General features: G+C 47.0%; 1 protein-coding gene across 2 annotated transcripts in view; it reads right to left on the bottom strand.

Annotated features, from left to right (window-relative positions):
- Nucleotides 1-24,860, bottom strand: part of TMEM255B (transmembrane protein 255B) — a 110,668-nt gene extending 85,808 nt beyond the window's left edge. For both annotated transcript variants that reach the window (XM_056555985.1, XM_056555986.1), the window contains exon 1: nucleotides 24,702-24,860. In XM_056555985.1, the coding sequence (XP_056411960.1) occupies nucleotides 24,702-24,744 (43 nt within the window). In that variant the 5' untranslated portion in view covers nucleotides 24,745-24,860. The remainder of the gene's footprint in view (nucleotides 1-24,701) is intronic.
- Nucleotides 24,861-25,473: the final 613 nt, after the last annotated feature.

Raw genomic sequence — 25,473 nt, 5'->3', positions numbered from 1 at the left:
CATATAATGCTCCATCATGCGCCCCTCACATATAATGCCCCAATCATGTGCCCCTCACATATAATGTCCCCATCATGCGCCCTCACATATAATGCCCCCACCATGCTCCCCTCAGATATAATGCCCCCCTCATACGCCCCTCACATATAATGCCCCCATCATACGCCCCTCACATATAATGCCCCCATCAAACGCCCCACACATATAATGCCCCCATCATGCGCTTCTCACATATAATGCCCCCATCATCCACCAGCAACACCCCCCACCAGCAGTAGCACCCCCCATTAGGAAGGTTGCATGTTCCCCACATTAGGAAAGTAGCAGTTTCCCCACATTAGGAAGGTAGCAGTTTCCCCACATTAGGAAGGTTGCATGTTCCCCACATTAGGAAGGTAGCGGTTTCCCCACATTAGGAAGGTTGCATGTTCCCCACATTAGGAAGGTAGCGGTTTCCCCACATTAGGAAGGTAGCGGTTTCCCCACATTAGGAAGGTAGCAGTTTCCCCACATTAGGAAGGTAGCAGTTTCCCCACATTAGGAAGGTAGCATGTTCCCCCACATTAGGAAGGTAGCATGTTCCCCCACATTAGGAAGGTAGCATGTTCCCCACATTAGGAAGGTAGCATATTCCCCACATTAGATAGCATTGTCCCCCCCCCCCCTCGACACTGTCACGATGCCGGCTGGCAGGAGGTGGATCCTCTGTGCCAGAGAGGGATTGGCGTGGACCGTGCTAGTGGACCGGTTCTAAGTCACTACTGGTTTTCACCAGAGCCCGCCGCAAAGCGGGATGGTCTTGCTGCGGCGGTAGTGACCAGGTCGTATCCACTAGCAACGGCTCAACCTCTCTGGCTGCTGAAGATAGGCGCGGTACAAGGGAGTAGACAGAAGCAAGGTCGGACGTAGCAGAAGGTCGGGGCAGGCAGCAAGGATCGTAGTCAGGGGCAACGGCAGGAGGTCTGGAACACAGGCTAGGAACACACAAGGAAACGCTTTCACTGGCACAATGGCAACAAGATCCGGCGAGGGAGTGAAGGGGAAGTGAGGTATAAATAGGGAGTGCACAGGTGAACACACTAATTGGAACCACTGCGCCAATCAGCGGCGCAGTGGCCCTTTAAATCGCAGAGACCCGGCGCGCGCGCGCCCTAGGGAGCGGGGCCACGCGCGCCGGGACAGGACAGACGGAGAGCGCGTCAGGTACGGGAGCCGGGATGCACATCGCGAGCGGGCGCCACCCGCATCGCGAATCGCATCCCGGCTGGAGACGGTATCGCAGCGCACCGGGTCAGTGGAGCTGCCCGGGGCGCTGCGGTAGCGAGAGTGAAGCGAGCGCTCCGGGGAGGAGCGGGGACCCGGAGCGCTCGGCGTAACAGTACCCCCCCCCTTGGGTCTCCCCCTCTTCTTAGAGCCTGAGAACCTGAGGAGCAGACTTTTGTCTAGGATATTGTCCTCAGGTTCCCAGGATCTCTCTTCAGGACCACAACCCTCCCAATCGACCAGGAAAAAGGTTTTCCCTCTGACCTTCTTGGAGGCCAGTATCTCTTTAACGGAGAAGATGTCCGAGGAGCCGGAAACAGGAGTGGGAGAAACAAACTTGGGAGAGAAACGGTTGATGATAAGTGGTTTAAGAAGAGAAACGTGAAAGGCATTAGGAATTCGAAGAGAAGGAGGAAGAAGAAGTTTGTAAGAGACAGGATTAATCTGGCACAAGATTTTGAAAGGACCAAGATAGCGTGGTCCCAATTTGTAGCTAGGGACACGGAAGCGGACATATTTAGCGGAGAGCCATACCTTGTCTCCAGGAGAAAAAATGGGGGGAGCTCTTCTTTTTCTATCAGAAAACTTCTTCATGCGTGATGAAGCCTGTAAAAGAGAATTTTGGGTCTCTTTCCATATGGTGGAAAGATCACGAGATATTTCATCCACAGCGGGCAAACCAGAGGGCAAGGGAGTAGGGAGGGGGGGAAGAGGGTGACGGCCGTACACCACAAAAAATGGGGATTTGGAGGAGGATTCAGAGACTCTGAAGTTATACGAAAATTCGGCCCATGGTAGAAGATCTGCCCAGTCATCCTGGCGGGAGGAAACAAAATGGCATAAATAATCACCCAGGACCTGGTTAATTCTTTCTACTTGCCCATTGGATTGAGGATGATATGCAGAGGAAAAGTTTAATTTAATCTTGAGTTGTTTACAGAGAGCCCTCCAGAATTTTGACACGAATTGGACGCCTCTATCCGAGACGATCTGCGTGGGCAACCCGTGAAGACGAAAAATGTGTACAAAAAATTGTTTTGCCAACTGAGGCGCTGAAGGAAGACCAGGAAGAGGGATGAAATGTGCCATCTTGGAGAATCGATCAACGACCACCCAAACAACAGTGTTGCCACGGGATGGGGGTAAGTCTGTAATAAAGTCCATACCAATCAGAGACCAAGGCTGTTCGGGGACAGGCAGAGAATGAAGAAGACCAGCGGGCTTCTGGCGAGGAGTCTTATCCCGGGCACAAACAGTGCAGGCTCGTACAAAATCCACAACATCCGTCTCCAGAGTCGGCCACCAATAGAAACGAGAGATGAGTTGCACGGATTTCTTGATACCCGCATGACCTGCGAGATGGGAGGAGTGACCCCATTTGAGGATTCCGAGGCGTTGGCGTGGAGAAACGAAGGTCTTCCCTGGAGGAGTTTGCCTGATGGAGGCTGGAGAAGTGGAGATCAGGCAGTCAGGGGGGATGATGTGTTGCGGAGAGAGCTCTACTTCCGAGGCATCCGAGGAACGAGAGAGAGCATCGGCCCTAATGTTCTTATCGGCAGGCCGAAAGTGAATTTCAAAATTAAATCGGGCAAAGAACAGAGACCACCTGGCCTGGCGAGGATTCAGCCGTTGGGCAGACTGGAGATAGGAGAGGTTCTTGTGATCGGTGTAAATAATAACTGGAAATCTTGATCCCTCCAACAGATGCCTCCATTCCTCAAGTGCTAATTTAATGGCTAGAAGCTCTCGGTCCCCGATGGAGTAGTTCCTCTCAGCCGGAGAGAAGGTCCTAGAAAAAAAACCACAAGTAACAGCATGCCCGGAAGAATTTTTTTGTAGAAGGACCGCTCCAGCTCCTACAGAGGAGGCATCAACCTCTAATAGGAAGGGTTTAGATGGGTCAGGTCTGGAGAGCACGGGAGCCGAAGAAAAGGCAGACTTGAGCTGTTTAAAGGCGTCTTCCGCTTGAGGAGGCCATGACTTAGGATTGGCATTCTTTTTGGTTAAAGCCACGATAGGAGCCACAATGGTGGAAAAATGTGGAATGAATTGTCTGTAATAGTTGGCGAACCCCAAAAAACGTTGGATAGCACGAAGTCCGGAGGGGCGTGGCCAATCTAAGACGGCAGAGAGTTTGTCTGGAATTTCCGAGAAGAAGGAGTGTACAGAGGCAGTGACGGGGTCATTGCGGTCCCAGAGCGGTGTAGCCCACGACAGAGCTTTTCCAGACAGAAGGCTGACTACGAAAGCCACCTTAGACCTTTCAGTAGGAAACTGGTCCGACATCATCTCCAAGTGCAGGGAACATTGAGAAAGGAAGCCACGGCAAAATTTAGAGTCCCCATCAAATTTATCCGGCAAGGATAGTCGTAGGCCTGAAGCGGCCACTCGCTGCGGAGGAGGTGCAGGAGCTGGCGGAGGAGATGATTGCTGAAGCTGAGGTAGTAGCTGCTGTAGCATCACGGTCAGTTGAGACAGCTGGTGGCCTTGTTGCGCTATCTGTTGTGACTGCTGGGCGACCACCGTGGTGAGGTCGGCGACAACTGGCAGAGGAACTTCAGCGGGATCCATGGCCGGATCTACTGTCACGATGCCGGCTGGCAGGAGGTGGATCCTCTGTGCCAGAGAGGGATTGGCGTGGACCGTGCTAGTGGACCGGTTCTAAGTCACTACTGGTTTTCACCAGAGCCCGCCGCAAAGCGGGATGGTCTTGCTGCGGCGGTAGTGACCAGGTCGTATCCACTAGCAACGGCTCAACCTCTCTGGCTGCTGAAGATAGGCGCGGTACAAGGGAGTAGACAGAAGCAAGGTCGGACGTAGCAGAAGGTCGGGGCAGGCAGCAAGGATCGTAGTCAGGGGCAACGGCAGGAGGTCTGGAACACAGGCTAGGAACACACAAGGAAACGCTTTCACTGGCACAATGGCAACAAGATCCGGCGAGGGAGTGAAGGGGAAGTGAGGTATAAATAGGGAGTGCACAGGTGAACACACTAATTGGAACCACTGCGCCAATCAGCGGCGCAGTGGCCCTTTAAATCGCAGAGACCCGGCGCGCGCGCGCCCTAGGGAGCGGGGCCGCGCGCGCCGGGACAGGACAGACGGTACGGGAGGTACGGGAGCCGGGATGCGCATCGCGAGCGGGCGCCACCCGCATCGCGAATCGCATCCCGGCTGGAGACGGTATCGCAGCGCACCGGGTCAGTGGAGCTGCCCGGGGCGCTGCGGTAGCGAGAGTGAAGCGAGCGCTCCGGGGAGGAGCGGGGACCCGGAGCGCTCGGCGTAACAGACACACACGAACACACACAGGCACACACAGATAGACAGACACAGACAGACAGACACGCACACAAACACACTTACCTATCCTGCACTGTGCTTCTCCTCTCCGGCGGCAGCCTGTCGAGTGACGTCACTGAAGTCTTCCTGTGCGCGTTTGCGGAGGGATGTCATATGCGCGACTTCCCTCATCAGACTCAGGCCGGTCGGCCAACCAGAAACAAGTCGGAGGAGGGCGGGGTAAGTGAAGGTAACATGCTCTATTGGACCGGGTGGGGGGTTTTGATCACGAACGCAGATGATGCGCCTCCATCAAGTCTTGTGTGACTTCCTCCAGCATTTAGCGCTGCTTGCCCGAAGAAGTCACCTGCCCGGCACACAGAACTGCATGTCCCGGGCGTCGGGCAATACAAATTACACATCCCTGGTGCGGCCCGCAAAATTTTGTTCCGGCCCGCGGGCCGGGAGTTTGAGACCCCTGGTCTACACGGATACCAACCTGTTGGCCCACGAACAGCATAGCCAATTACAGCTTCCCCATCAAGTACAGAAGCGGCAAGTCAAATTTCAATGTGGATGTACTGTCTCGGATGACACCCGGCTAAGAACCACTTGTCGAAGATGTGTGGGAAGACGTGGAGATGCCGCCCTCTTTATCAACAGTTTGTGAACCAGTATGTTGTGCCCGCCCTCATGGACGGTGAACCCATGTCCAAAAAGGTTAAAGAAGACCTATACACCTGGAAGACTCTTCAAGACAAAAGTTGAGTCATGGGGGATCTGTTGGACTACCTTCTGGGGAAAAAGCTACCAACCAGTCTACGCCACGCCCAGTGTGACTACGAGTTGAAACGTCTGTGATGACAGAGGAAGCGACTGTTTGTGTACAAAGGACTGTTGTACTGAAATCCTTTGGATCCAGACTCTGGTGAGCGACTTCATCAGATTCTGGTTCCCCGAAGAGACGCGGCGATGGTCTTACATAGTTACATAGTTAGTATGGTTGAAAAAAAACATACGTCCATCAAGTTCAACCAAGGAATTGAAGGGAAGGGTGTAAGGGGATAAGGGGAAGGGTGTTGTTTTATAATTCTGCATAAGCATTTTTTTTTTGTTTTTTTATTTCAAATTACAAAATTACAATAATGCATTTCAAAATTCGCTTTACACAATATAAATAATCCCACCCACACCCCTATCCCCCACCCACTACCAGCTAGGATGCCTGATCCCACTTCTTCCACTCGTTTTCAACTTTTTGACCTATCTTTTTTCCCTGATAATAAATAGCTTCAAATCTTCTCATTTGTTGAACTTCCCTCTGCCACTCAACCCAACATGGGCCCTGGGGAGCAAACCATCTCCTAAGAATAATTATTCTAGCTAATCCGAAAGCCTTTATCAGAACACTGTTCTTACACTGCATCCTAAGTCCTATCCCTAGAATGGCCGTTTTAATATCAAAGCTTATCTTAGTACCCAATTTCGTTTCTACCATCTTTCTGGATAAGCATTAATGTTATGTTGTTCCAGGAATGTATCTAACCCTGTTTTAAAGCTATTAATTGTTCCTGCTGTGACCAGTTCCTGAGGTAGACTGTTCCATAAATTCACAGTTCTTATGGTAAAGAAGGCGTGTCGCCCCTTTAGACTAAACCTTTTCTTCTCCAGATGGAGGAAGTGCCCCCTCGTCCTTTGGGGGGGTTTAACCTGGAACAGTTTTTCTCCATATTTTTTGTATGGGCCATTTATATACTTATATACGTTTATCATATCCCCCTTTAAACGTCTCTTCTCAAGACTAAACAATTGTAACTCCTTTAATCGTTCCTTGTAGCTAAAATGTTCCATGCCCCATATTAGTTTAGTCGCACGTCTCTCCACCCTTACCAGCTCCGCAGTGTCCCTTTTATGGACAGGTGACCAAAACTGAACAGCATATTCCAGGTGAGGCCGTACCAATGCTTTATAAAGGGGGAGTATTATGTCCCTGTCCCTTGAGTCCATGCCTCTTTTGATACATGACAATATCCTGCTGGCTTTGGAAGCAGCAGCCTGACATTGCATGCTATTCTGAAGTCTGTGATCTACAAGTACACCCAGATCCTTCTCTATCAGTGACTCTGCCAGTTTTATCCCCCCTAAGACATATGACGCATGCATGTTATTTGTACCTAGATGTATAACTTTACATTTATCCACATTAAAACTCATTTGCCAAGTGGATGCCCAGACATCTTGTAACTTATGCACATCCTCTATAGACTGTACTGTGCTACAAAGCCTGGTGTCATCTGCAAAGATAGAAACAGAGCTGTTAATACCATCCTCTATATCATTGATAAATAAATGAAACAACAGCAGGCCCAGTACAGAACCTTGGGGTACACCACTAATAACTGTGGACCAATCAGAGTACGAGTCTTCAACGCATATCATGATCAGTCGGTACACTTTGGAGTCCACAAGACCAAAGCTACTGTCAGGCGAAGATTCTATTGGATCGGAGTGACATTGAGAAATGCTGCAGTGAATATGCAGTCTGCAACGTCACCAAGAATGTGCACAAGGACGCAAAAGTACCCCTCCATTCCATCCAGAGTGAAAGGCCCAACCAGTTAGACCGTGTCAAATTGTCTCCTACCTGGTCTGGGTATACAGATGCTCTCACCATGGTGGATCATTACTCCAAATGGGTTGTCGTAGTATTAGTCAAAGATCTCACAGCCAAGATACCAGCCCAGATGTTCTATTCCAATCGCGTCCAAATCCTTGGGTGTCCGGAGTCTGTCCTAACAGACCGAGAAACGGCCTTCGAGGCTCAACTCTTCCAATCGTTACGTCAATTCCGTGCCTGCAAGAAACTCCAGACTACCGCTTACCACCCCCAGAGGAACGGGCTCTGTGAGCGCATCAACCAAGTCTTTATCCACATGTTGCGAGCAGCCTCTGTCAAAATAAGAAGAGTGGCCCGATGGTGCCCGAATTACTGAGATATATAACAACACAGTCCATTGTTCTACGGGGTATACCCCTTTCTACGTGATGATGGGGCAACATGGGCAGCTGCCTAAAGACCGAACATTTGGGCTCCAGGCCCCGTTCAACAGGGGCCTCTGACCACCAGAGAAGGATCCAAGAAGCCAAATAAATTGTCAGTAAGAAGATGGGCAAGGCTCAACATAGACAACAAGAGGACTATAACAGTCATGCCTCATTGGGCGATAAAGTCCTGCTACGAAAGTTTCCAAGGACCAACAAGTTACACTCTATCTGGGAGACAGAGCCGTACACGGTGACGGCCATACCCTATCCTAAGTCTGATGTATACAATGTGCAAAAACCTGGGTATGAGCCACAAGTCGTTCACTGGAATCGAATCGTTATGTCTCAAAGAAGATCAACCAATGCTCCCAGCACCGCCTCCTCCAGCTGTCAGACCTGCGAGAGAGTATGTCCCGGGTGAGGGAATCCATCCATCTATGGATTTCCCCATGTTTTCTCCAAATCAGCCTGCGATCTTCTGTGTCTTACCAAACCCTGGGCTGGTTCAACCCACACTAGTCTCCATGCCAGTCCCAGTCTTGTCACCGTTGCCTATACACCAGTCTTCAGAGTGCCAACCCTGTGTCCAGCCTCTCCAGCACAGATGCCAGCAACTCTGGGTCCAGCCAGTCCTGAACTAATAACAGCTCCTGAGTTTGCTGGGGAAGAGCCAACCGCAGCTCCAGAAGTCCCAAGAGTTCGAGAAATCTCAAGAGTTCCAGACTCTCCAGAGGTTGAGTTGCGCAGTTCCCAAAGGTCAAGGCAAGGACAAATACCAGGTAGGTACAGAGAATAAGTGATAGTACTGTGTATAAAGTTGTCAGTATAATATATAGTCCAATTTAGTCAGCTTACATAGAACCAATTCAGCAATATACGTAATGTAATTTGTAGGCTAGTCATAAGTAATGCCTAGTTAGGACTGCAACTAAAATGTATATTTCCAGTCCTTAATGTAAATTTTCACCTGTCTAATGTTTTTCCTGTCATCGTGTACAGGACACTCTACTGGCCAGAGGGTTCCCCTGAGATATAAATATAGCACATATAGTGACAGAGTTGCTGTATATAAAGGTAACAGTGGAATGTTGTATAAAAGTATGTATAGTGTTCTGGGGAGTAGTATCTTTTGCCGATGGGCCCCGGCAGCTAAGGCATTGGGTAGAGAGCCTCCGGCTCAAATGTATTTAACGTGTTAAGGATGCAGTTACAAGGTTCATCAACTCCATATGTTAACACCCCAAAACAAAGGAGCATGTATGGACATTTTCACAAAGTGCTACATGAACTCATCCCCTGTTTCCTATTCAGACCTGTTAAAGACATTTTACAACAATGCCCCAGGAACTGTTGTCACTTGGCCCCAGTGGCCACTTACGGTTGTCCACACTCCAGTACTGGGCGCCGAGGACGGCTGTGTTTAAGAGGGGGAGTTTGTGGTGGCCCAGTACGGGAGTTGTACCCCCGTACCCCTGCTGCCCTGTCCGGCATCCTCCCTACAGTGATCCCTGGACCCCCTCTACATCTGTCCTATCATGTATATATTTTCTGCCATGTGTTATACTGTAAAGTGTATATGAGTGTTATTGCTTTAAGAAATGTTAACATGTGATCACTAATCATGTGAGTTGTCATGTGATTGTAACCCCGTGAGGTATCAGTGACCATGTGACCCCACCAGAATCTCCCCTATATAAGCCCTGGGTGGAGCCTCTGCTCTCTCTCTCTCTCTCTCTCTCTTGTGAGTTGCAGTGCAGTCAAGTCCTAGAGTGTGTCTGAAGTCCATAGGAGGCCTCAAGTCCATCCTGCAGCCACAAGCCTTCAAGTCTACAAGTAAGCTACAGTCACAGCTAAGTCAGTCTCAAGTCAAGTCAGTCAGTCACAGTCATCTATTGTCAAGTCAGAGTGGCCTGCACTAAAATTGTCCATATCTACTGCAAGTACCAGCAAGCCCTTAAGGTCTCTGAAGTCACTGGTCCCCTCCGTGGGCCTGGCTGAACTGTATAGATTGTTCGATCTGTCACTCAGTAAAGCTACCGTTGTCCGTAACTTGGCGTCGGAGTCATTATTGCCCCCGTGCCTAGCACATGATCCATCGGTATACCTTTGGGTGGTATTGAGGATAAACTACGCCCTGGCGTCACGAATACTGGGGGTTAATGCCAATTGCCCCTAGGGTAATTCCATCTGCCCTGCATCACACATCCTCTTCCACATATATGTTTCACTTGGCCAGATTCAAACTCAGGCCTGCATCTGTGGTATCTGAGCCACAATGTTGCCCCCTCTTCACATTTATGTGTCATGAATGAAGCAACATACTATATACAATTTGGAAAGACTTCACACTCGCTTTTTTCAAATTTTTGTTATGTTGAGGCCTTGTACAAAAAATTCAGGTGTTCCCTCATCAATCTGCATTCTATACGCCATTATGAGAACGCAAAAACAGAATTTTAAAATGTTTGCAAATTCAGTAAAAATGAAAAAATAAAATGTTGTATGGACATAAGTATTCTGACAGTTTGATATAACATTTGAAATTCAACTTTGAGGTTCTCCTATTTTAGCTCTGAGGGCCTCCTATTTCAGCTCTGAGGACCTCCTATTTCAGCTCTAAGGCCTCCTATTTCAGCTCTGAGGACCTCCTATTTCAGCCCTGTGGCCTCCTATTTCAGCTCTAAGGCCTCCTATTTCAGCTCTGAGGATCTCCCATTTCAGCTCTGAGGATCTCCTATTTCAGCTCTGAGGATCTCCTATTTCAGCTCTGAGGATCTCCTATTTCAGCTCTGAGGATCTCCTATTTCAGCTCTGAGGCCTCCTATTTCAGCTCTGAGCACCTCCTATTTCAGCTCTAAGGCCTCCTATTTCAGCTCTGAGGATCACCTATTTCAGCTCTAAGGCCTCCTATTTCAGCTCTGAGGATCTCCTATTTCAGCTCTGAGGATCTCCTATTTAAGCTCTAAAACCTCCTATTTCAGCTTTGAGGATCTCCTATTTCAGCTCTGAGCACCTCCTATTTAAGCTCTAAGACCTCCTATTTCAGCTCTGAGGCCTCCTATTTCATCTCTGAGGACCTCCTATTTCAGCTCTGAGGACCTCCTATTTCAGCTCTGAGGACCTCCTATTTCAGCTCTGAGGATCTCCTATTTCAGCTCTGAGGCCTCCTATTTCAGCTCTGAGCTCCTCCTATTTAAGCTCTAAAACCTCCTATTTCAGCTTTGAGGATCTCCTATTTCTGCTCTGAGGATCTCCTATTTAAGCTCTGAAGATCCCCTATTTCTCTTAATCATGATTGAGAAGTTTCTACACCTTATTTGGAGTCACTTGTGGTAAATTCAGTTGGTTGGACATGATATGGAAAAACACAGGCCAAACCAAGCTATGAGCCACGTAGAGCTCAGAGACAGGACAGCGTGAAGGTACATATTTGGAAAAAGGTACAAGAACACAGTCGCCTCCATAATTCTTAGATGGAAGAAGTTTGGAACAACCAGGATTCTTCCTAGAGCTTAAAGGGGTTATCCAGGAAAAAACTTTTTTTAATATATCAACTGGCTCCAGAAAGTTAAACAGATTTGTTAACTACTTCTCTTAAAAAATCTTAATCCTTTCAGTACTTATGAGCTTCTGAAGTTAAGGTTGTTCTTTTCTGTCTAAGTGCTCTCTGATGACACGTGTCTCGGGAAACGCCCAGTTTAGAAGAGGTTTGCTATGGGGATTTGCTTCTAAACCTGGGCGTTTTCCCGAGACACGTGTCATCAGAGAGCACTTAGACAGAAAAGAACAACCTTAACTCCAGAAGCTCATAAGTACTGAAAGTATTAAGATTTTTTAATAGAAGTAATTTGCAAATCTGTTTAACTTTCTGGAGCCAGTTGATATATAAAAAAAAAGTTTTTTCCTGGATAACCCCTTTAAACGAATTAGTCGGGGGAGAAGGGCATGAGCTCTCAAGATCCTGTGTGCAGAATGGACACATCCTCACTGAAGCAATCCATCAATCTGAGCTTCATGACAGAGAAGCCAGAAAGAAGTCTCTCCTCACTAAAAGACACATGAAAGCCCACCCGGCATTTGCAAAAAAAACAAACGATTAAAGGACTCTTAGACTGTGAGAAACAAGATTATCTGATCTGATGCAACCAAGATTGAAGTTTTTGGCCTCATTTCTAAGTATCGTGGTAAAAAAAATAAAAAAAAAATAAACCCAGATACTGCTTATCAGCTGCCCAAAAACATCCCTACAGTAAAGCATCGTGGTGGCAGCATCATGATGTGGGGGTATTTTTTAGCAGCTGGGACAGGGAGACTGGTCCAGGTTAAGAGGAGGCTGAATCGAACAAGGTACAGAGACATTCTTAATAAAAGACTGATCCAGAGTGCTCTGGACCTAAGACTAGGCCCAAGGTTCACTTTCCAACAAGATATTGACTGTAAGCATACAGCGGAGACAGAGCAAAAGGGCCCTGATTTTAAAGGGGTACTCCGCTAGAAATTATTATTTTTTAAATCAACTGATACCAGATAGTAAAACAGATTTGTAAATTACTTTTATTTAAAAATCTTAATCTTTCCAGTACTTATGAGCTGCTGCATGCTACATTTCTTTTTTAATTCAATTTCTGTCTGACCACAGTGTTCTCTGCTGCCACCTCTGTCCATTTTAGGAACTGTCCAGAGCATGATAGGTTTGCTATGGTTATTTGCTCCTACTCTGGACAGTTCCTGACATGGACAGAAATTAAAAAAGAAAAGAACTTCCTGTGGAGTATACAGCAGCTGATAAGTACTGGAAGGGTTAAGATTTTTAAATAGAAGTAATTTACAAAACTGTTTAACTTTCTGGCACCAGTTGATTTAAAAAAAAAAAAAATGTTTTCCAGTGGAGTACCTCTTTAACCCGATCAAACAGCTCTGCAGAGTCCTGAAAATGATCCCTATGACATGTATACCCATCATAGTGTGGCACTGTGCATTCACCAATGACTTGTATGCACGTCAAGGGGCGTTATTGGGTTTAATCAAGCTTTTATAAATTATGTCATTTTTAATAATTTTTGGTGCTGTATTTTTAATTTTACCGTGAAAATAATCCTGAAATCCTGCAGTATTCATCCTTAAAGGGGAACTCCCGTGGAAAACTTTTTTTTTAAATTTTAAATCAACTGGTGCCAGAAAGTTAAACAGATTTGTAAATTACTTCTATAAAAAAATCTTAATCCTTCCAGTACTTTTTAGGGGCTATATACTGCAGAGGAAATGCTTTACTTTTTAGATTTCTCTGATGTCATCACAACAGTGCTCTCTGCTGACATCTCTGTTCATTTTAGGAACCGTCCATAGCAGGAAAAAATCCCCATAGCAAACATATGCTACTCCGGACAGTTCCTAAAATGGACAGAAGAGGTCAGCAGAGAGCACTGTGGTGATGACATCAGAGAAATCTAAAAAGTAAAGCATTTCCTCTGCAGTATATAGCCCCTAAAAAGTACTGGAAGGATTAAGATTTTTTTTATAGAAGCACCAGTTGATTTAAAAAAAAAAAAAGTTTTCCACGGGAGTACCCCTTTAACACAAAGCCTAAAACTAAGCTGACACTTCCTGTTCTGTACAGATCACTTTCCAGCACTATTTTCCTTGTTATCAGAGACATGATTACAGTTAAAAGTGACACCAGTAGATAGATAAGACAATAGATGATGTTCACAGCTCAGCCTTCCCCTCTCTGTGGAATGACTTCTGCAAAGGTCACAGAGCACACATTCCCATTCATGTCAATGGAATATCTGCAGTCTTTTGTTGCCTATGTCCATGGGACTTGTTGTAAAGCATATTTCAAAATGCTGTTAAAAACAGCTCTGGGGATATGGCTTCCCTAATAATAATAATGTACTAAAAGAAAAAGAATTCAAAAAAATGTAATCAGAAAAAAGAAAGTTTCATTCTTTATCCTCCCCATTTTCTAATAGATGCTAGCTAATAGCTTTCATTTTCCCATCTACAGAGCAACATGAAAGACTGTTTTTGTGGGAACAATTATACTTCATATTGACACTCTTCAATTATATATAGCAATATTATATATAGCAAAACTAAACAAAAAAAATAATAATAATTCAGTTTCCAAACTGCTGACACATTGCATAACTGCAGATTCAAACATGGAAGTTTTTGTTAGTGGCACACATATAGTTGGTAAAACATATTTAAAAAAAAAAAGTTTTTTTGTGAATTTAGAAAACACATTTGTGGTGTCCCAGCACTAATAGCTGTCCTGTGGCTTTGAACTGTCTCGGGCAGCTTGGCAGCACAAGGTGTTGGGCCCACTCAAGGACTCACTGTTATATTCATTATGATTATATTCTATTGCAAAGCAATATATATTTTTCTAAATCAATTATATTCTTGTTATATATATGTATGTTTTATATGTTACTGTACCCTTAAATGAGAGCAATGAACCCCATGTGATGCTGCCTGCCAATGGGAACCCCTAAACTCTCCCCTATATAGAGTAGTGGGGGGGGGAGGGTGTAGTTACTCAAATCCAGTGCTAGTTCAGCATAGTGTGGCTCCTGAGCAACAGCTTAACTCAGTTGTGCTGTATGTCATGTGCTCTGAGGAGAGGCCTAGTTCAAATCTAATCTCAACTGGTCATCCTGCAAGGATTACTCGCAAGGAGGAAGTTAATGCCCCTGTGGAGAAGGCTTCAGTACCTTGACAGGATCCTAGCTACTAGGATTCATCTTTCCATCTCACAAGTCAGTATTAATCTGTTTGGTGTAGGAAACACAAGTTCCAGTAAGGCAACAGGGCTCCCAAGGGGTAACACTGCACTCTCTCACGTAAAGCCAGCTGTACGTGTAATACCATCTGCACCAGCTCAGTAAAGACAGTTGTCACGATGCCGGCTGGCGGGTAGTGGATCCTCTGTGCCAGAGAGGGATTGGCGTGGACCGTGCTAGTGGATCGGTTCTAAGTCACTACTGGTTTTCACCAGAGCCCACCGCAAAGCGGGATGGTCTTGCTGCGGCGGTAGTGACCAGGTCGTATCCACTAGCAACGGCTCAACCTCTCTGGCTGCTGAAGATAGGCGCGGTACAAGGGAGTAGACAGAAGCAAGGTCGGACGTAGCAGAAGGTCGGGGCAGGCAGCAAGGATCGTAGTCAGGGGCAACGGCAGGAGGTCTGGAACACAGGCTAGGAACATACAAGGAACGCTTTCACTGGCACAATGGCAACAAGATCCGGCAGGGAAGTGCAGGGGAAGTGAGGTGATATAGGGAAGTGCACAGGTGAAGACACTAATTGGAATCACTGCGCCAATCAGCGGCGCAGTGGCCCTTTAAATCGCAAAGACCCGGCGCGCGCGCGCCCTAGGGAGCGGGGCCGCGCGCGCCGGGACAGGACCGAGGGAGAGCGAGTCAGGTACGGGAGCCGGGGTGCGCATCGCGAGCGGGCGCTACCCGCATCGCGAATCGCATCCCGGCTGGCAGCAGAATCGCAGCGCCCCGGGTCAGTGGATCTGACCGGAGCGCTGCAGCGGAGAGAGTGTAGCGAGCGCTCCGGGGAGGAGCGAGGACCCGGAGCGCTCGGCGTAACAGTACCCCCCCCCTTGGGTCTCCCCCTCTTTTTAGGGCCTGAGAACCTGAGGAGCAGACTTTTATCTAGGATGTTGTCCTCAGGTTCCCAGGATCTCTCTTCAGGACCACAACCCTCCCAGTCCACTAAAAAAAAAGTTTTCCCTCTGACCTTTTTAGAGGCTAAGATCTCTTTGACAGAGAAGATGTCCGAGGAGCCGGAAACAGGAGTGGGAGGAACAGATTTGGGAGAAAAACGGTTGAGGATGAGTGGTTTAAGAAGAGAGACGTGAAAGGCATTAGGGATACGAAGAGAAGGAGGAAGAAGAAGTTTGTAAGAGACAGGATTAATTTGACACAAAATTTTGAAAGGACCAAGATAGCGTGGTCCCAACTTGTAGCTAGGGACACGGAAGCGGACATATTTAGCGGAGAGCCATACCTTGTCTCCAGGGGAAAAAACGGGAGGAGCTCTTCTTTTCTTATCCGCGAACCTCTTCATGCGTGAAGAAGCCTGTAAGAGAGAATTTTGGGTCTCTCTCCATATAATGGAAAGGTCACGAGAAATTTCATCCACAGCGGGCAGACCAGAGGGCAAGGGGATAGGGAGGGGGGGAAGAGGGTGACGGCCGTACACCACGAAAAATGGGGATTTGGAGGAAGATTCAGAGACTCTGAAGTTATACGAGAATTCGGCCCATGGAAGGAGATCTGCCCAGTCATCCTGGCGGGAGGAAACAAAATGTCGCAAATAATCACCCAAGACTTGGTTAATTCTTTCTACTTGTCCATTGGACTGGGGATGATATGCAGAAGAAAAATTTAATTTAATCTTGAGTTGTTTACAGAGAGCCCTCCAGAATTTAGACACGAATTGGACGCCTCTATCCGAGACGATCTGCGTAGGCAACCCGTGAAGACGAAAAATGTGTACAAAAAATTGTTTAGCCAACTGAGGCGCTGAAGGAAGACCAGGAAGAGGGATGAAATGTGCCATTTTGGAGAATCGATCAACGACCACCCAAATAACAGTGTTGCCACGGGAAGGGGGTAAATCAGTAATAAAATCCATACCAATCAGAGACCAAGGCTGTTCGGGGACAGGCAGAGGATGAAGAAAACCAGCGGGCTTCTGGCGAGGAGTCTTATCCCGGGCACAGATAGTGCAGGCTCGCACAAAGTCCACAACATCCGTCTCCAGAGTCGGCCACCAATAGAAGCGGGAGATGAGTTGCACAGATTTCTTGATGCCCCCATGACCAGCGAGATGGGAGGAGTGACCCCATTTGAGGATTCCGAGGCGTTGGCGTGGAGAAACAAAGGTCTTTCCTGGAGGAGTTTGCCTGATGGAGGCTGGAGAAGTGGAGATCAGGCAGTCAGGTGGAATGATGTGTTGCGGAGAGAGTTCAACTTCTGAGGCATCCGAGGAACGAGAGAGAGCATCGGCCCTAATGTTCTTATCGGCAGGACGAAAGTGAATCTCAAAATTAAATCGGGCAAAGAACAGAGACCACCGGGCCTGGCGAGGATTCAGCCGTTGGGCAGACTGGAGGTAGGAGAGGTTCTTGTGGTCGGTGTAAATAATAACTGGAAATCTTGATCCCTCCAGCAGATGCCTCCATTCCTCAAGTGCTAATTTAATGGCTAGAAGCTCTCGATCCCCGATGGAGTAGTTCCTCTCCGCCGGAGAGAAGGTCCTAGAAAAAAAACCACAAGTGACAGCATGCCCGGAAGAATTTTTTTGTAAAAGAACAGCTCCAGCTCCCACTGAGGAGGCATCAACCTCCAATAGGAAGGGTTTGGAAGGGTCAGGTCTGGAGAGCACGGGAGCCGAAGAAAAGGCAGACTTGAGTCGTTTAAAGGCGTCTTCCGCTTGAGGAGGCCACGACTTGGGATCGGCATTTTTTTTGGTTAAAGCCACGATAGGAGCCACAACGGTAGAAAAATGTGGAATAAATTGCCTGTAATAATTGGCGAACCCCAAAAAGCGTTGGATAGCACGAAGTCCGGAGGGGCGTGGCCAATCTAAGACGGCAGAGAGTTTGTCTGGATCCATTTGTAGTCCCTGGCCAGAGACCAAATATCCTAGAAAAGGAAGAGATTGGCATTCAAACAGACATTTCTCAATTTTGGCATAGAGTTGATTGTCACGAAGTCTCTGAAGAACCATACGGACATGCTGGCGGTGTTCTTCTAGATTGGCAGAAAAAATTAGGATATCGTCCAGATATACAACAACACAGGAGTATAACAGATCACGAAAAATTTCATTGACAAAGTCTTGGAAGACAGCAGGGGCGTTGCACAGGCCAAAGGGCATGACCAGATACTCAAAGTGTCCATCTCTGGTGTTAAACGCCGTTTTCCACTCATCCCCCTCTCTGATGCGGATGAGGTTATAGGCGCCTCTTAAGTCCAATTTAGTAAAGATGTGGGCACCTTGGAGGCGATCAAAGAGTTCAGAGATGAGGGGTAGGGGGTAGCGGTTCTTAACCGTGATTTTATTAAGACCGCGGTAGTCAATGCAAGGACGTAGGGAGCCATCTTTTTTGGACACAAAGAAAAATCCAGCTCCGGCAGGAGAGGAGGATTTACGGATAAAGCCCTTTTTTAAATTTTCCTGGACATACTCAGACATGGCAAGAGTCTCTGGGGCAGAGAGAGGATAAATTCTGCCCCGGGGTGGAGTAGTACCCGGGAGGAGGTCGATAGGGCAATCATAAGGCCTGTGAGGAGGTAGAGTCTCAGCTTGTTTTTTGCAGAAAACATCCGCGAAGTCCATATAGGCCTTAGGGAGACCGGTTACTGAGGGAACCACAGAGTCACGGCAAGGGTTACTAGGAACCGGTCTTAGACAGTCCTTGGAACAAGAGGGCCCCCAACTCTTGATCTCCCCAGTGGACCAATCCAGGGTTGGGGAATGAAGTTGAAGCCAGGGAAGTCCAAGGAGAATTTCCGAGGTGCAATTGGGGAGGACCAAAAGTTCAATCCTCTCGTGATGAGATCCGATGCTCATTAGAAGGGGCTCCGTGCGGAAGCGTATGGTACAGTCCAATCTTTCATTGTTTACACAATTGATGTAAAGGGGTCTGGCGAGACTGGTCACTGGGATGTTGAACCTGTTGACGAGAGAGGCCAAAATAAAATTTCCTGCAGATCCAGAGTCCAAGAAGGCCACGGTAGAGAAGGAGAAGGCAGAGGCAGACATCCGCACAGGCACAGTAAGACGTGGAGAAGCAGAGTAGACATCAAGGACTGTCTCTCCTTTGTGCGGAGTCAGCGGACGTCTTTCCAGGCGGGGAGGACGGATAGGACAATCCCTCAGGAAGTGTTCGGTACTAGCACAGTACAGGCAGAGGTTCTCCATGCGGCGTCGTGTCCTCTCTTGAGGTGTCAGGCGAGACCGGTCGACCTGCATAGCCTCCACGGCGGGAGGCACAGGAACAGATTGCAGGGGACCAGAGGAGAGAGGAGCCGAGGAGAAGAAACGCCTCGTGCGAACAGAGTCCATATCTTGGCGGAGCTCCTGACGCCTTTCGGAAAAACGCATGTCAATGCGAGTGGCTAGGTGAATAAGTTCATGTAGATTAGCAGGAATTTCTCGTGCGGCCAGAACATCTTTAATGTTGCTGGATAGGCCTTTTTTAAAGGTCGCGCAGAGGGCCTCATTATTCCAGGACAATTCTGAAGCAAGAGTACGGAATTGTACGGCATACTCGCCAACGGAAGAATTACCCTGGACCAGGTTCAACAGGGCAGTCTCAGCAGAAGAGGCTCGGGCAGGTTCCTCAAAGACACTTCGGACTTCCGAGAAGAAGGAGTGTACAGAGGCAGTGACAGGGTCATTGCGGTCCCAGAGCGGTGTGGCCCATGACAGGGCTTTTCCGGACAGAAGGCTGACTACGAAAGCCACCTTAGACCTTTCAGTGGGAAACAGGTCCGACATCATCTCCAGATGCAGGGAACATTGGGAAAGAAAGCCACGGCAAAACTTAGAGTCCCCATCAAATTTATCCGGCAAGGATAGGCGTAGCCCAGGAGCGGCCACTCGCTGCGGAGGAGGTGCAGGAGCTGGCGGAGGAGATGACTGCTGAAGCTGTGGTAGTAACTGTTGTAGCATAACGGTCAGTTGAGACAGCTGTTGGCCTTGTTGCGCTATCTGTTGTGACTGCTGGGCGACCACCGTGGTGAGGTCAGCGACAACTGGCAGAGGAACTTCAGCGGGATCCATGGCCGGATCTACTGTCACGATGCCGGCTGGCGGGTAGTGGATCCTCTGTGCCAGAGAGGGATTGGCGTGGACCGTGCTAGTGGATCGGTTCTAAGTCACTACTGGTTTTCACCAGAGCCCGCCGCAAAGCGGGATGGTCTTGCTGCGGCGGTAGTGACCAGGTCGTATCCACTAGCAACGGCTCAACCTCTCTGGCTGCTGAAGATAGGCGCGGTACAAGGGAGTAGACAGAAGCAAGGTCGGACGTAGCAGAAGGTCGGGGCAGGCAGCAAGGATCGTAGTCAGGGGCAACGGCAGGAGGTCTGGAACACAGGCTAGGAACATACAAGGAACGCTTTCACTGGCACAATGGCAACAAGATCCGGCAGGGAAGTGCAGGGGAAGTGAGGTGATATAGGGAAGTGCACAGGTGAAGACACTAATTGGAATCACTGCGCCAATCAGCGGCGCAGTGGCCCTTTAAATCGCAAAGACCCGGCGCGCGCGCGCCCTAGGGAGCGGGGCCGCGCGCGCCGGGACAGGACCGAGGGAGAGCGAGTCAGGTACGGGAGCCGGGGTGCGCATCGCGAGCGGGCGCTACCCGCATCGCGAATCGCATCCCGGCTGGCAGCAGAATCGCAGCGCCCCGGGTCAGTGGATCTGACCGGAGCGCTGCAGCGGAGAGAGTGTAGCGAGCGCTCCGGGGAGGAGCGAGGACCCGGAGCGCTCGGCGTAACAACAGTTATCCGTAACCTAACATCAGTGTGTTCATTTACTCCCCGTGTCTGGACCAGGAGAGGCTGTCCCCAACCTCAGAAGGTGTATAGGATAACAGTGCCCTGGCATCACGAAGTGATCAGGTATTCTTCACACATTTATCAAGCCTCCCCCAGCAGACAGGCCTTGCTGCCAGTGCACAGGCTCACTGGATTCATGTAGAGGTGTCTGCCCCTACATACATCCAGCAGTCTGTGCGCCCATGATGAAATCTCTGCTAGCTCTGAGCTAGCGGACACTTCAACAGCATTTGAAGTTTATTCTGGTTTACTTATAAACTGTCATAAATTTGGCTAATTGGGGCAGCCACACCCCCTTCATCTAAAACCATGCTGCATTTCCGCTAGGCCATGCCCCTTTTGCGAGCCATGGAGTTTTTCTTTTGAAGAGGTACATAAATAGGTTTAGCAAAATCAGTGGAAAAAAAGGTGAGGAGAAGCAGTGGTGTTGTGTGACTTGTGTACAAATATATTGTTTATTTGCAAATTCATGCATGGCAGGTTTTTATTAGTAGCACAGGAATTAATGGGAAAAAGCAATAGATTTTGTGTCACTTTGTTGTAAGTAGAGATGAGACAATTCCATATAATTTGAGTATAAAGCTGTATAAGAGCCCTAAAATCCCTGTGTTCACACTACTATTTAACTATACAGGAACCGGATACAGCTGGGGGGAGCGAAAATGGGGCGCTCCCGTATCCCAGCCGGATTCGGCCTATATCTAATTAATTTCAATGAGCGGAGTGGAGTCAAACGGTGACTCCGGTCAGCTCATTTTTGCCCCGTATCAGGTTTTGTGACCGGACCTAAAACTGCGGCATACCATGGTTTTAGGTCCGGTCAGAAAACCGGATATGGGGCAAAAATGAGGCGACCGGAGTCACCGTTTGACTCCAGTTGGCTCATTGAAATGAATTAGATACGGGCTGGGTCCGGCTGGGATACGGGAGCGCCCAGTTTTTCGGTCCCCCCCAGGCATATCCAGTTCCCTTATAGTTAATTCATAATGTGAACCCAGCCTAAGACAGTTAGGTCACATTGGAGTGTATCCAAGTACTTTTAAAGGCTAAGTTAGTGTATTAGATACAGCCACATGCATGACTATGGATACCTGTGGCAATTAACAGATTGTTTAGAAACACACTGCACTAGTGGATCATCTGGTTTAACTATGGTTGTATAAGTCTGGAAGAAGTCAGCAGGAATGGTAATAGTAGCAAGTCAACTGCAGGAATAATGTTAGTACTAGCCAGTTGACAGCAGCAATTGCATATCTAGTCAGTGGCATCATGTATAGGCATTTTCAAATCTTAATGACCATCTGCATGTTTCCATGTTTTTGGTGGACAATCTTGGTCACTTAGTGGTCCCCAGTCCTACACCACCTGCCATCCTGATTGCTCTCTCTGAAGCTACAATGGGGGATGGACAAGACAGTACATCCATGGCAAACTGGGGCACTTCTTATTACAGGGTCAATCTACTGACTAGAAGTCCATGGGGTCTGGGGTGAGTGTATCTGCTGAAGAAAGGACACAGCACAAATATGATTGAACCTGGTTTTTGAGGTGATGGTAAACATCCCTTTGCTCATGTTCTCTGTCAGGTCAGCCTATTGGATGTAAAAACTTTGTCATACTGCAATCCAAAAGGAATTAGCAAAAATAAAGGATTAAAGTAAACAAAGAAAACTGACCCTGGTACCTGTAGGAGTGGTAGCAGTGGCAGAGGTGGTAGACCATTAAATCAGCGAGGAGCGGAGAGTTGCCCCCTCCGGTTAGTGAAAGTCATGAGAAACTGGCTGCATAACTTATCTCCCTGTAGAAAAATTGAGAAAATTTCCCCATGTTGGTCTTATAATGAGTGTCTAAAAGTATGGCTATCCAGTACTAATCTATTTTCTTCATCTTTACAATACATCTGTCAGCACTAAAGCAACTAGGCACACAGCTTTCCATTCTTGCCAGTTTCCTGCCAGGTTTGAACTCCTGTTTGTTTCTATCTTTGCCCCATACTGCCATGGTTGTTCATCATCATAGTGGTGGCCGTCTTTTGTGTTGTGTGTCTGCCTGGATCCCCATCCGTGATAACTCAACCAATTCCATCACCAAATCTTCCTGACCGCCTCGCCTTCATTCATAGTGGAGAATATAGTGTGGTCAGATGAGAGCAAACTTCAACTGATTTGATGCCATAATAAACACCATGTTTGGAAAAGAAATGGTACTGCACATTATCCTAAAAACACCATAAAAACAATGAAGTTTGGAGGTAGAAACATTGTGTGGGGCTTCTTTTCAGCAAATGGTACTGCCAAACTTCACATAATTAAAGGAAGGATGAATGGGCCAATTTACCAAGATATTCTTGACAAAAGTCTGCTGCCATCAACCAGGATGATGAAGATGAAACGGGGTGAACATTTCAGCAAGACAATGATCCCAAACACACAGCCAAGGAAACTCTAAAATGGTTTCAAAGAAAGAAAATAAAGCTGCTAGAATGGCCCAGTCAATCCGCTGGCTTAAATCCCATTGAAAATCTATGGAAGGAACTGAAGATTCATAGAAGAGGCCTAAGGAACCATTAAGATGTAAAGACTATTTGATTGGAAAATGGGCCAAATCATACCAGAGCAATGTATGCCGCTAGTTTCTCCATACAGGAGGTGTCTTGAACCTGTCATTACCAACAAAGGCTTTTGTACAAAATATTAAATAAATATCAGTATGAGTGTTCGATACTTTTCCCTGTGTCATTTCACATTATTACACATAACCTAATTTCTGAGGGTATTTGTTTTGGTTAGTATGTTTGGATTGCCTGGGCTGTTAACAACATCTGGTAAAAATTTCACGACAGAAGCACCTTTGGAAATATATTTATCGAGAAACGGTATGTTCAATACCTATTTCACCCACCGTATGTATATATATATATATATATATATATATATATATATAATGCAATACATATCTTTTATTCAGCAATGAGCCAACATGGTGAACAGTTCACCTGTTCACCATGTTTGCTCATTACTGAATAAAAGATACGTATTGCATTGAGACTGTGCTAGACATTGTCTACTTCCTGCCTATAGTATGAGACAGAGGTCCGGTCTCGTCCGGGACGCAGCACGGGCAAGTGGGAGAGCTGGTCCAAATAAAACAAGTGCATTATGGCATTTTATATATGCTTTAATTAAAATAAATCAGTTTATTGGCACTCACTTTCAGAACAGAACAACATCCTCAAATATTTTCTAGTTAAAGGGGTACTCTGCCCCTGGCATCTTATCCCCTATCCAAAGGATAGGGGATAAGATGTTAGATCGCCGCGGTCCCGCTGCTGGGGACCCCGGGGATCGCCACTGCGGCACCCCGCCATCATTACTTCACAGAGTGAGTTCGCTCTGCACGTAATGACGGGCGATACAGGGGCCAGAGCAGTGTGACGTCATGGCTCCGCCCCTCATGACATCACTGCCCGTCCCCTTAATGCAAGTCTATGGCAGGGGGCGTGACAACCGCCACGCCCCCTCCCATAGACTTGTATTGATGGGGGCAGGCCGTGATGTCACAAGGGGTGGAGCCGTGACGTAACGATGCTCCGGCCCATGTATTGCCCGTCGTTACGTGCAGAGCGAACTCGCTCTGCCCAGTAATGATAGCGGGGTGCTGCAGCAGCGATCCCCAGGGTCCCCAGCTGCGGGACCCCGGCGATCTGACATCTTATCCCCTATCCTTTGGATAGGGGATAAGATGTCTAGGGGCGAAATACCCCTTTAACAGTTTCACACAAACTTATTATGGCTATGGTAAAATTAGGTAAGAAACCAGTAGAGCACACAGTACATTTTAGAAAGTAGTACTAAGGAATATGTTAGCTTGATATAGAACAATAGGAAGGTGTGTATGATGTCAGTTGTGCTGTAGCTGAAATTATTAGAAATCTAAGGGTGATGGAAACAGATGGGTAGTACATGGCAGGCATGAAGAAAGAAAGTGGCAGGCTAACAGCGTCACAGAATGCCAATGTAATAGGAGATTAGAAAGGGTTGGGTTAGTCTGAAATATAGATGCCTCATGTAGTAATCTAAGTGTGCAAAATAAAACTAGCAGGCGCCTAATAAAATATTAAATGCAGAAGGACCATCACTTCTACCTTCCTACCAACAGTCTTACTTCTATTTAGTAAAAAAATATTGGTATATTACATTGTAGGCTGGATTTGTCTTGCAGGTTTTTGCAAAAATGCAGTTGTTATGAATGTATAAAGTGAATAACAATTTTTCCATTTTTCCTACATAAAGGTCTAAAAAAAATAAAAGGTCTAAAAATACCAACATGTATACATGAACTGTAAACAAAAAAGATATATATACTTTACCTTCATTTACATTGTTTAGCAACTCATTTTTTGCACAGATTCAGGTATTTACCCCAATAAAATTAAGAAATAACACATTTGCAGACACTAGAGAATATCTATTGCATAACAACATAGACAGACAGAGAGCATTAAACGAAAAGGTAAAATAAAACTTACCTATGGCATCAAATGCAGTTGTAGAAGCAGAAGCTGGCTGCATCCTGCAAGAGATAAAGACTCCAAATGATCACATTTACAGCAGTCTTCTCTTTCTCTCTGTTATAAGCTATTCCTTCAACCAGTTCGGCACGGTGAATACACTGCCTGCCTACTGTATGTGGATCTCAATGTGACCTGTTGGAGAGACAGGTATGATATGTGGCTGTGGGTGAGGACTGCTTCTCTTGTTACATCCTTGCTCACTGACTTTTCTATTCATTTTAATTATTTACTTTGTCTTATTGTGTTCACAAAATGTAGTTGCTTTTGTATTCAAATAAGTATTAATTATAAAGATGAATTTTTTTTATAAATAAGTTATCAATAATGGATCATTTCATACACACAAGAGAGCATGTTAAATGGATTATCTGGCGAGTAGTATATAAAAATAAGCCTTCTGCACTCCCACGGTGCCTACGGTGTCCTACTCCGGTCCCCGGTGTGGTCTTCTTCCTGCTTTTGGGGCACGACACGTCACTTCAGCTCATCGAATCGCTAGCCGCAGCAGTTACCCACCTCGACCAATGATTTGTTGAGCTGTACCAGGAAGATGACCAAAGCCCAGGCCCAATCTGTCATATTGCCACAAAACATTCATAATTGTTTTTTTTACATTTTTTATTATTAAACAAGAGTAAAAAATTGTTATCATATGTAATGAAAAATTAAAAATACAATTTAAAATATGTTTGTGTCTTTTAATTGTTTACTATTATTCCTTAACAAA

This window comes from Hyla sarda, chromosome 2 (genome assembly GCF_029499605.1).
Source record: "Hyla sarda isolate aHylSar1 chromosome 2, aHylSar1.hap1, whole genome shotgun sequence".
NCBI lineage: Eukaryota > Metazoa > Chordata > Amphibia > Anura > Hylidae > Hyla > Hyla sarda.
This window is presented reverse-complemented; position numbering and strand designations above follow the sequence as displayed.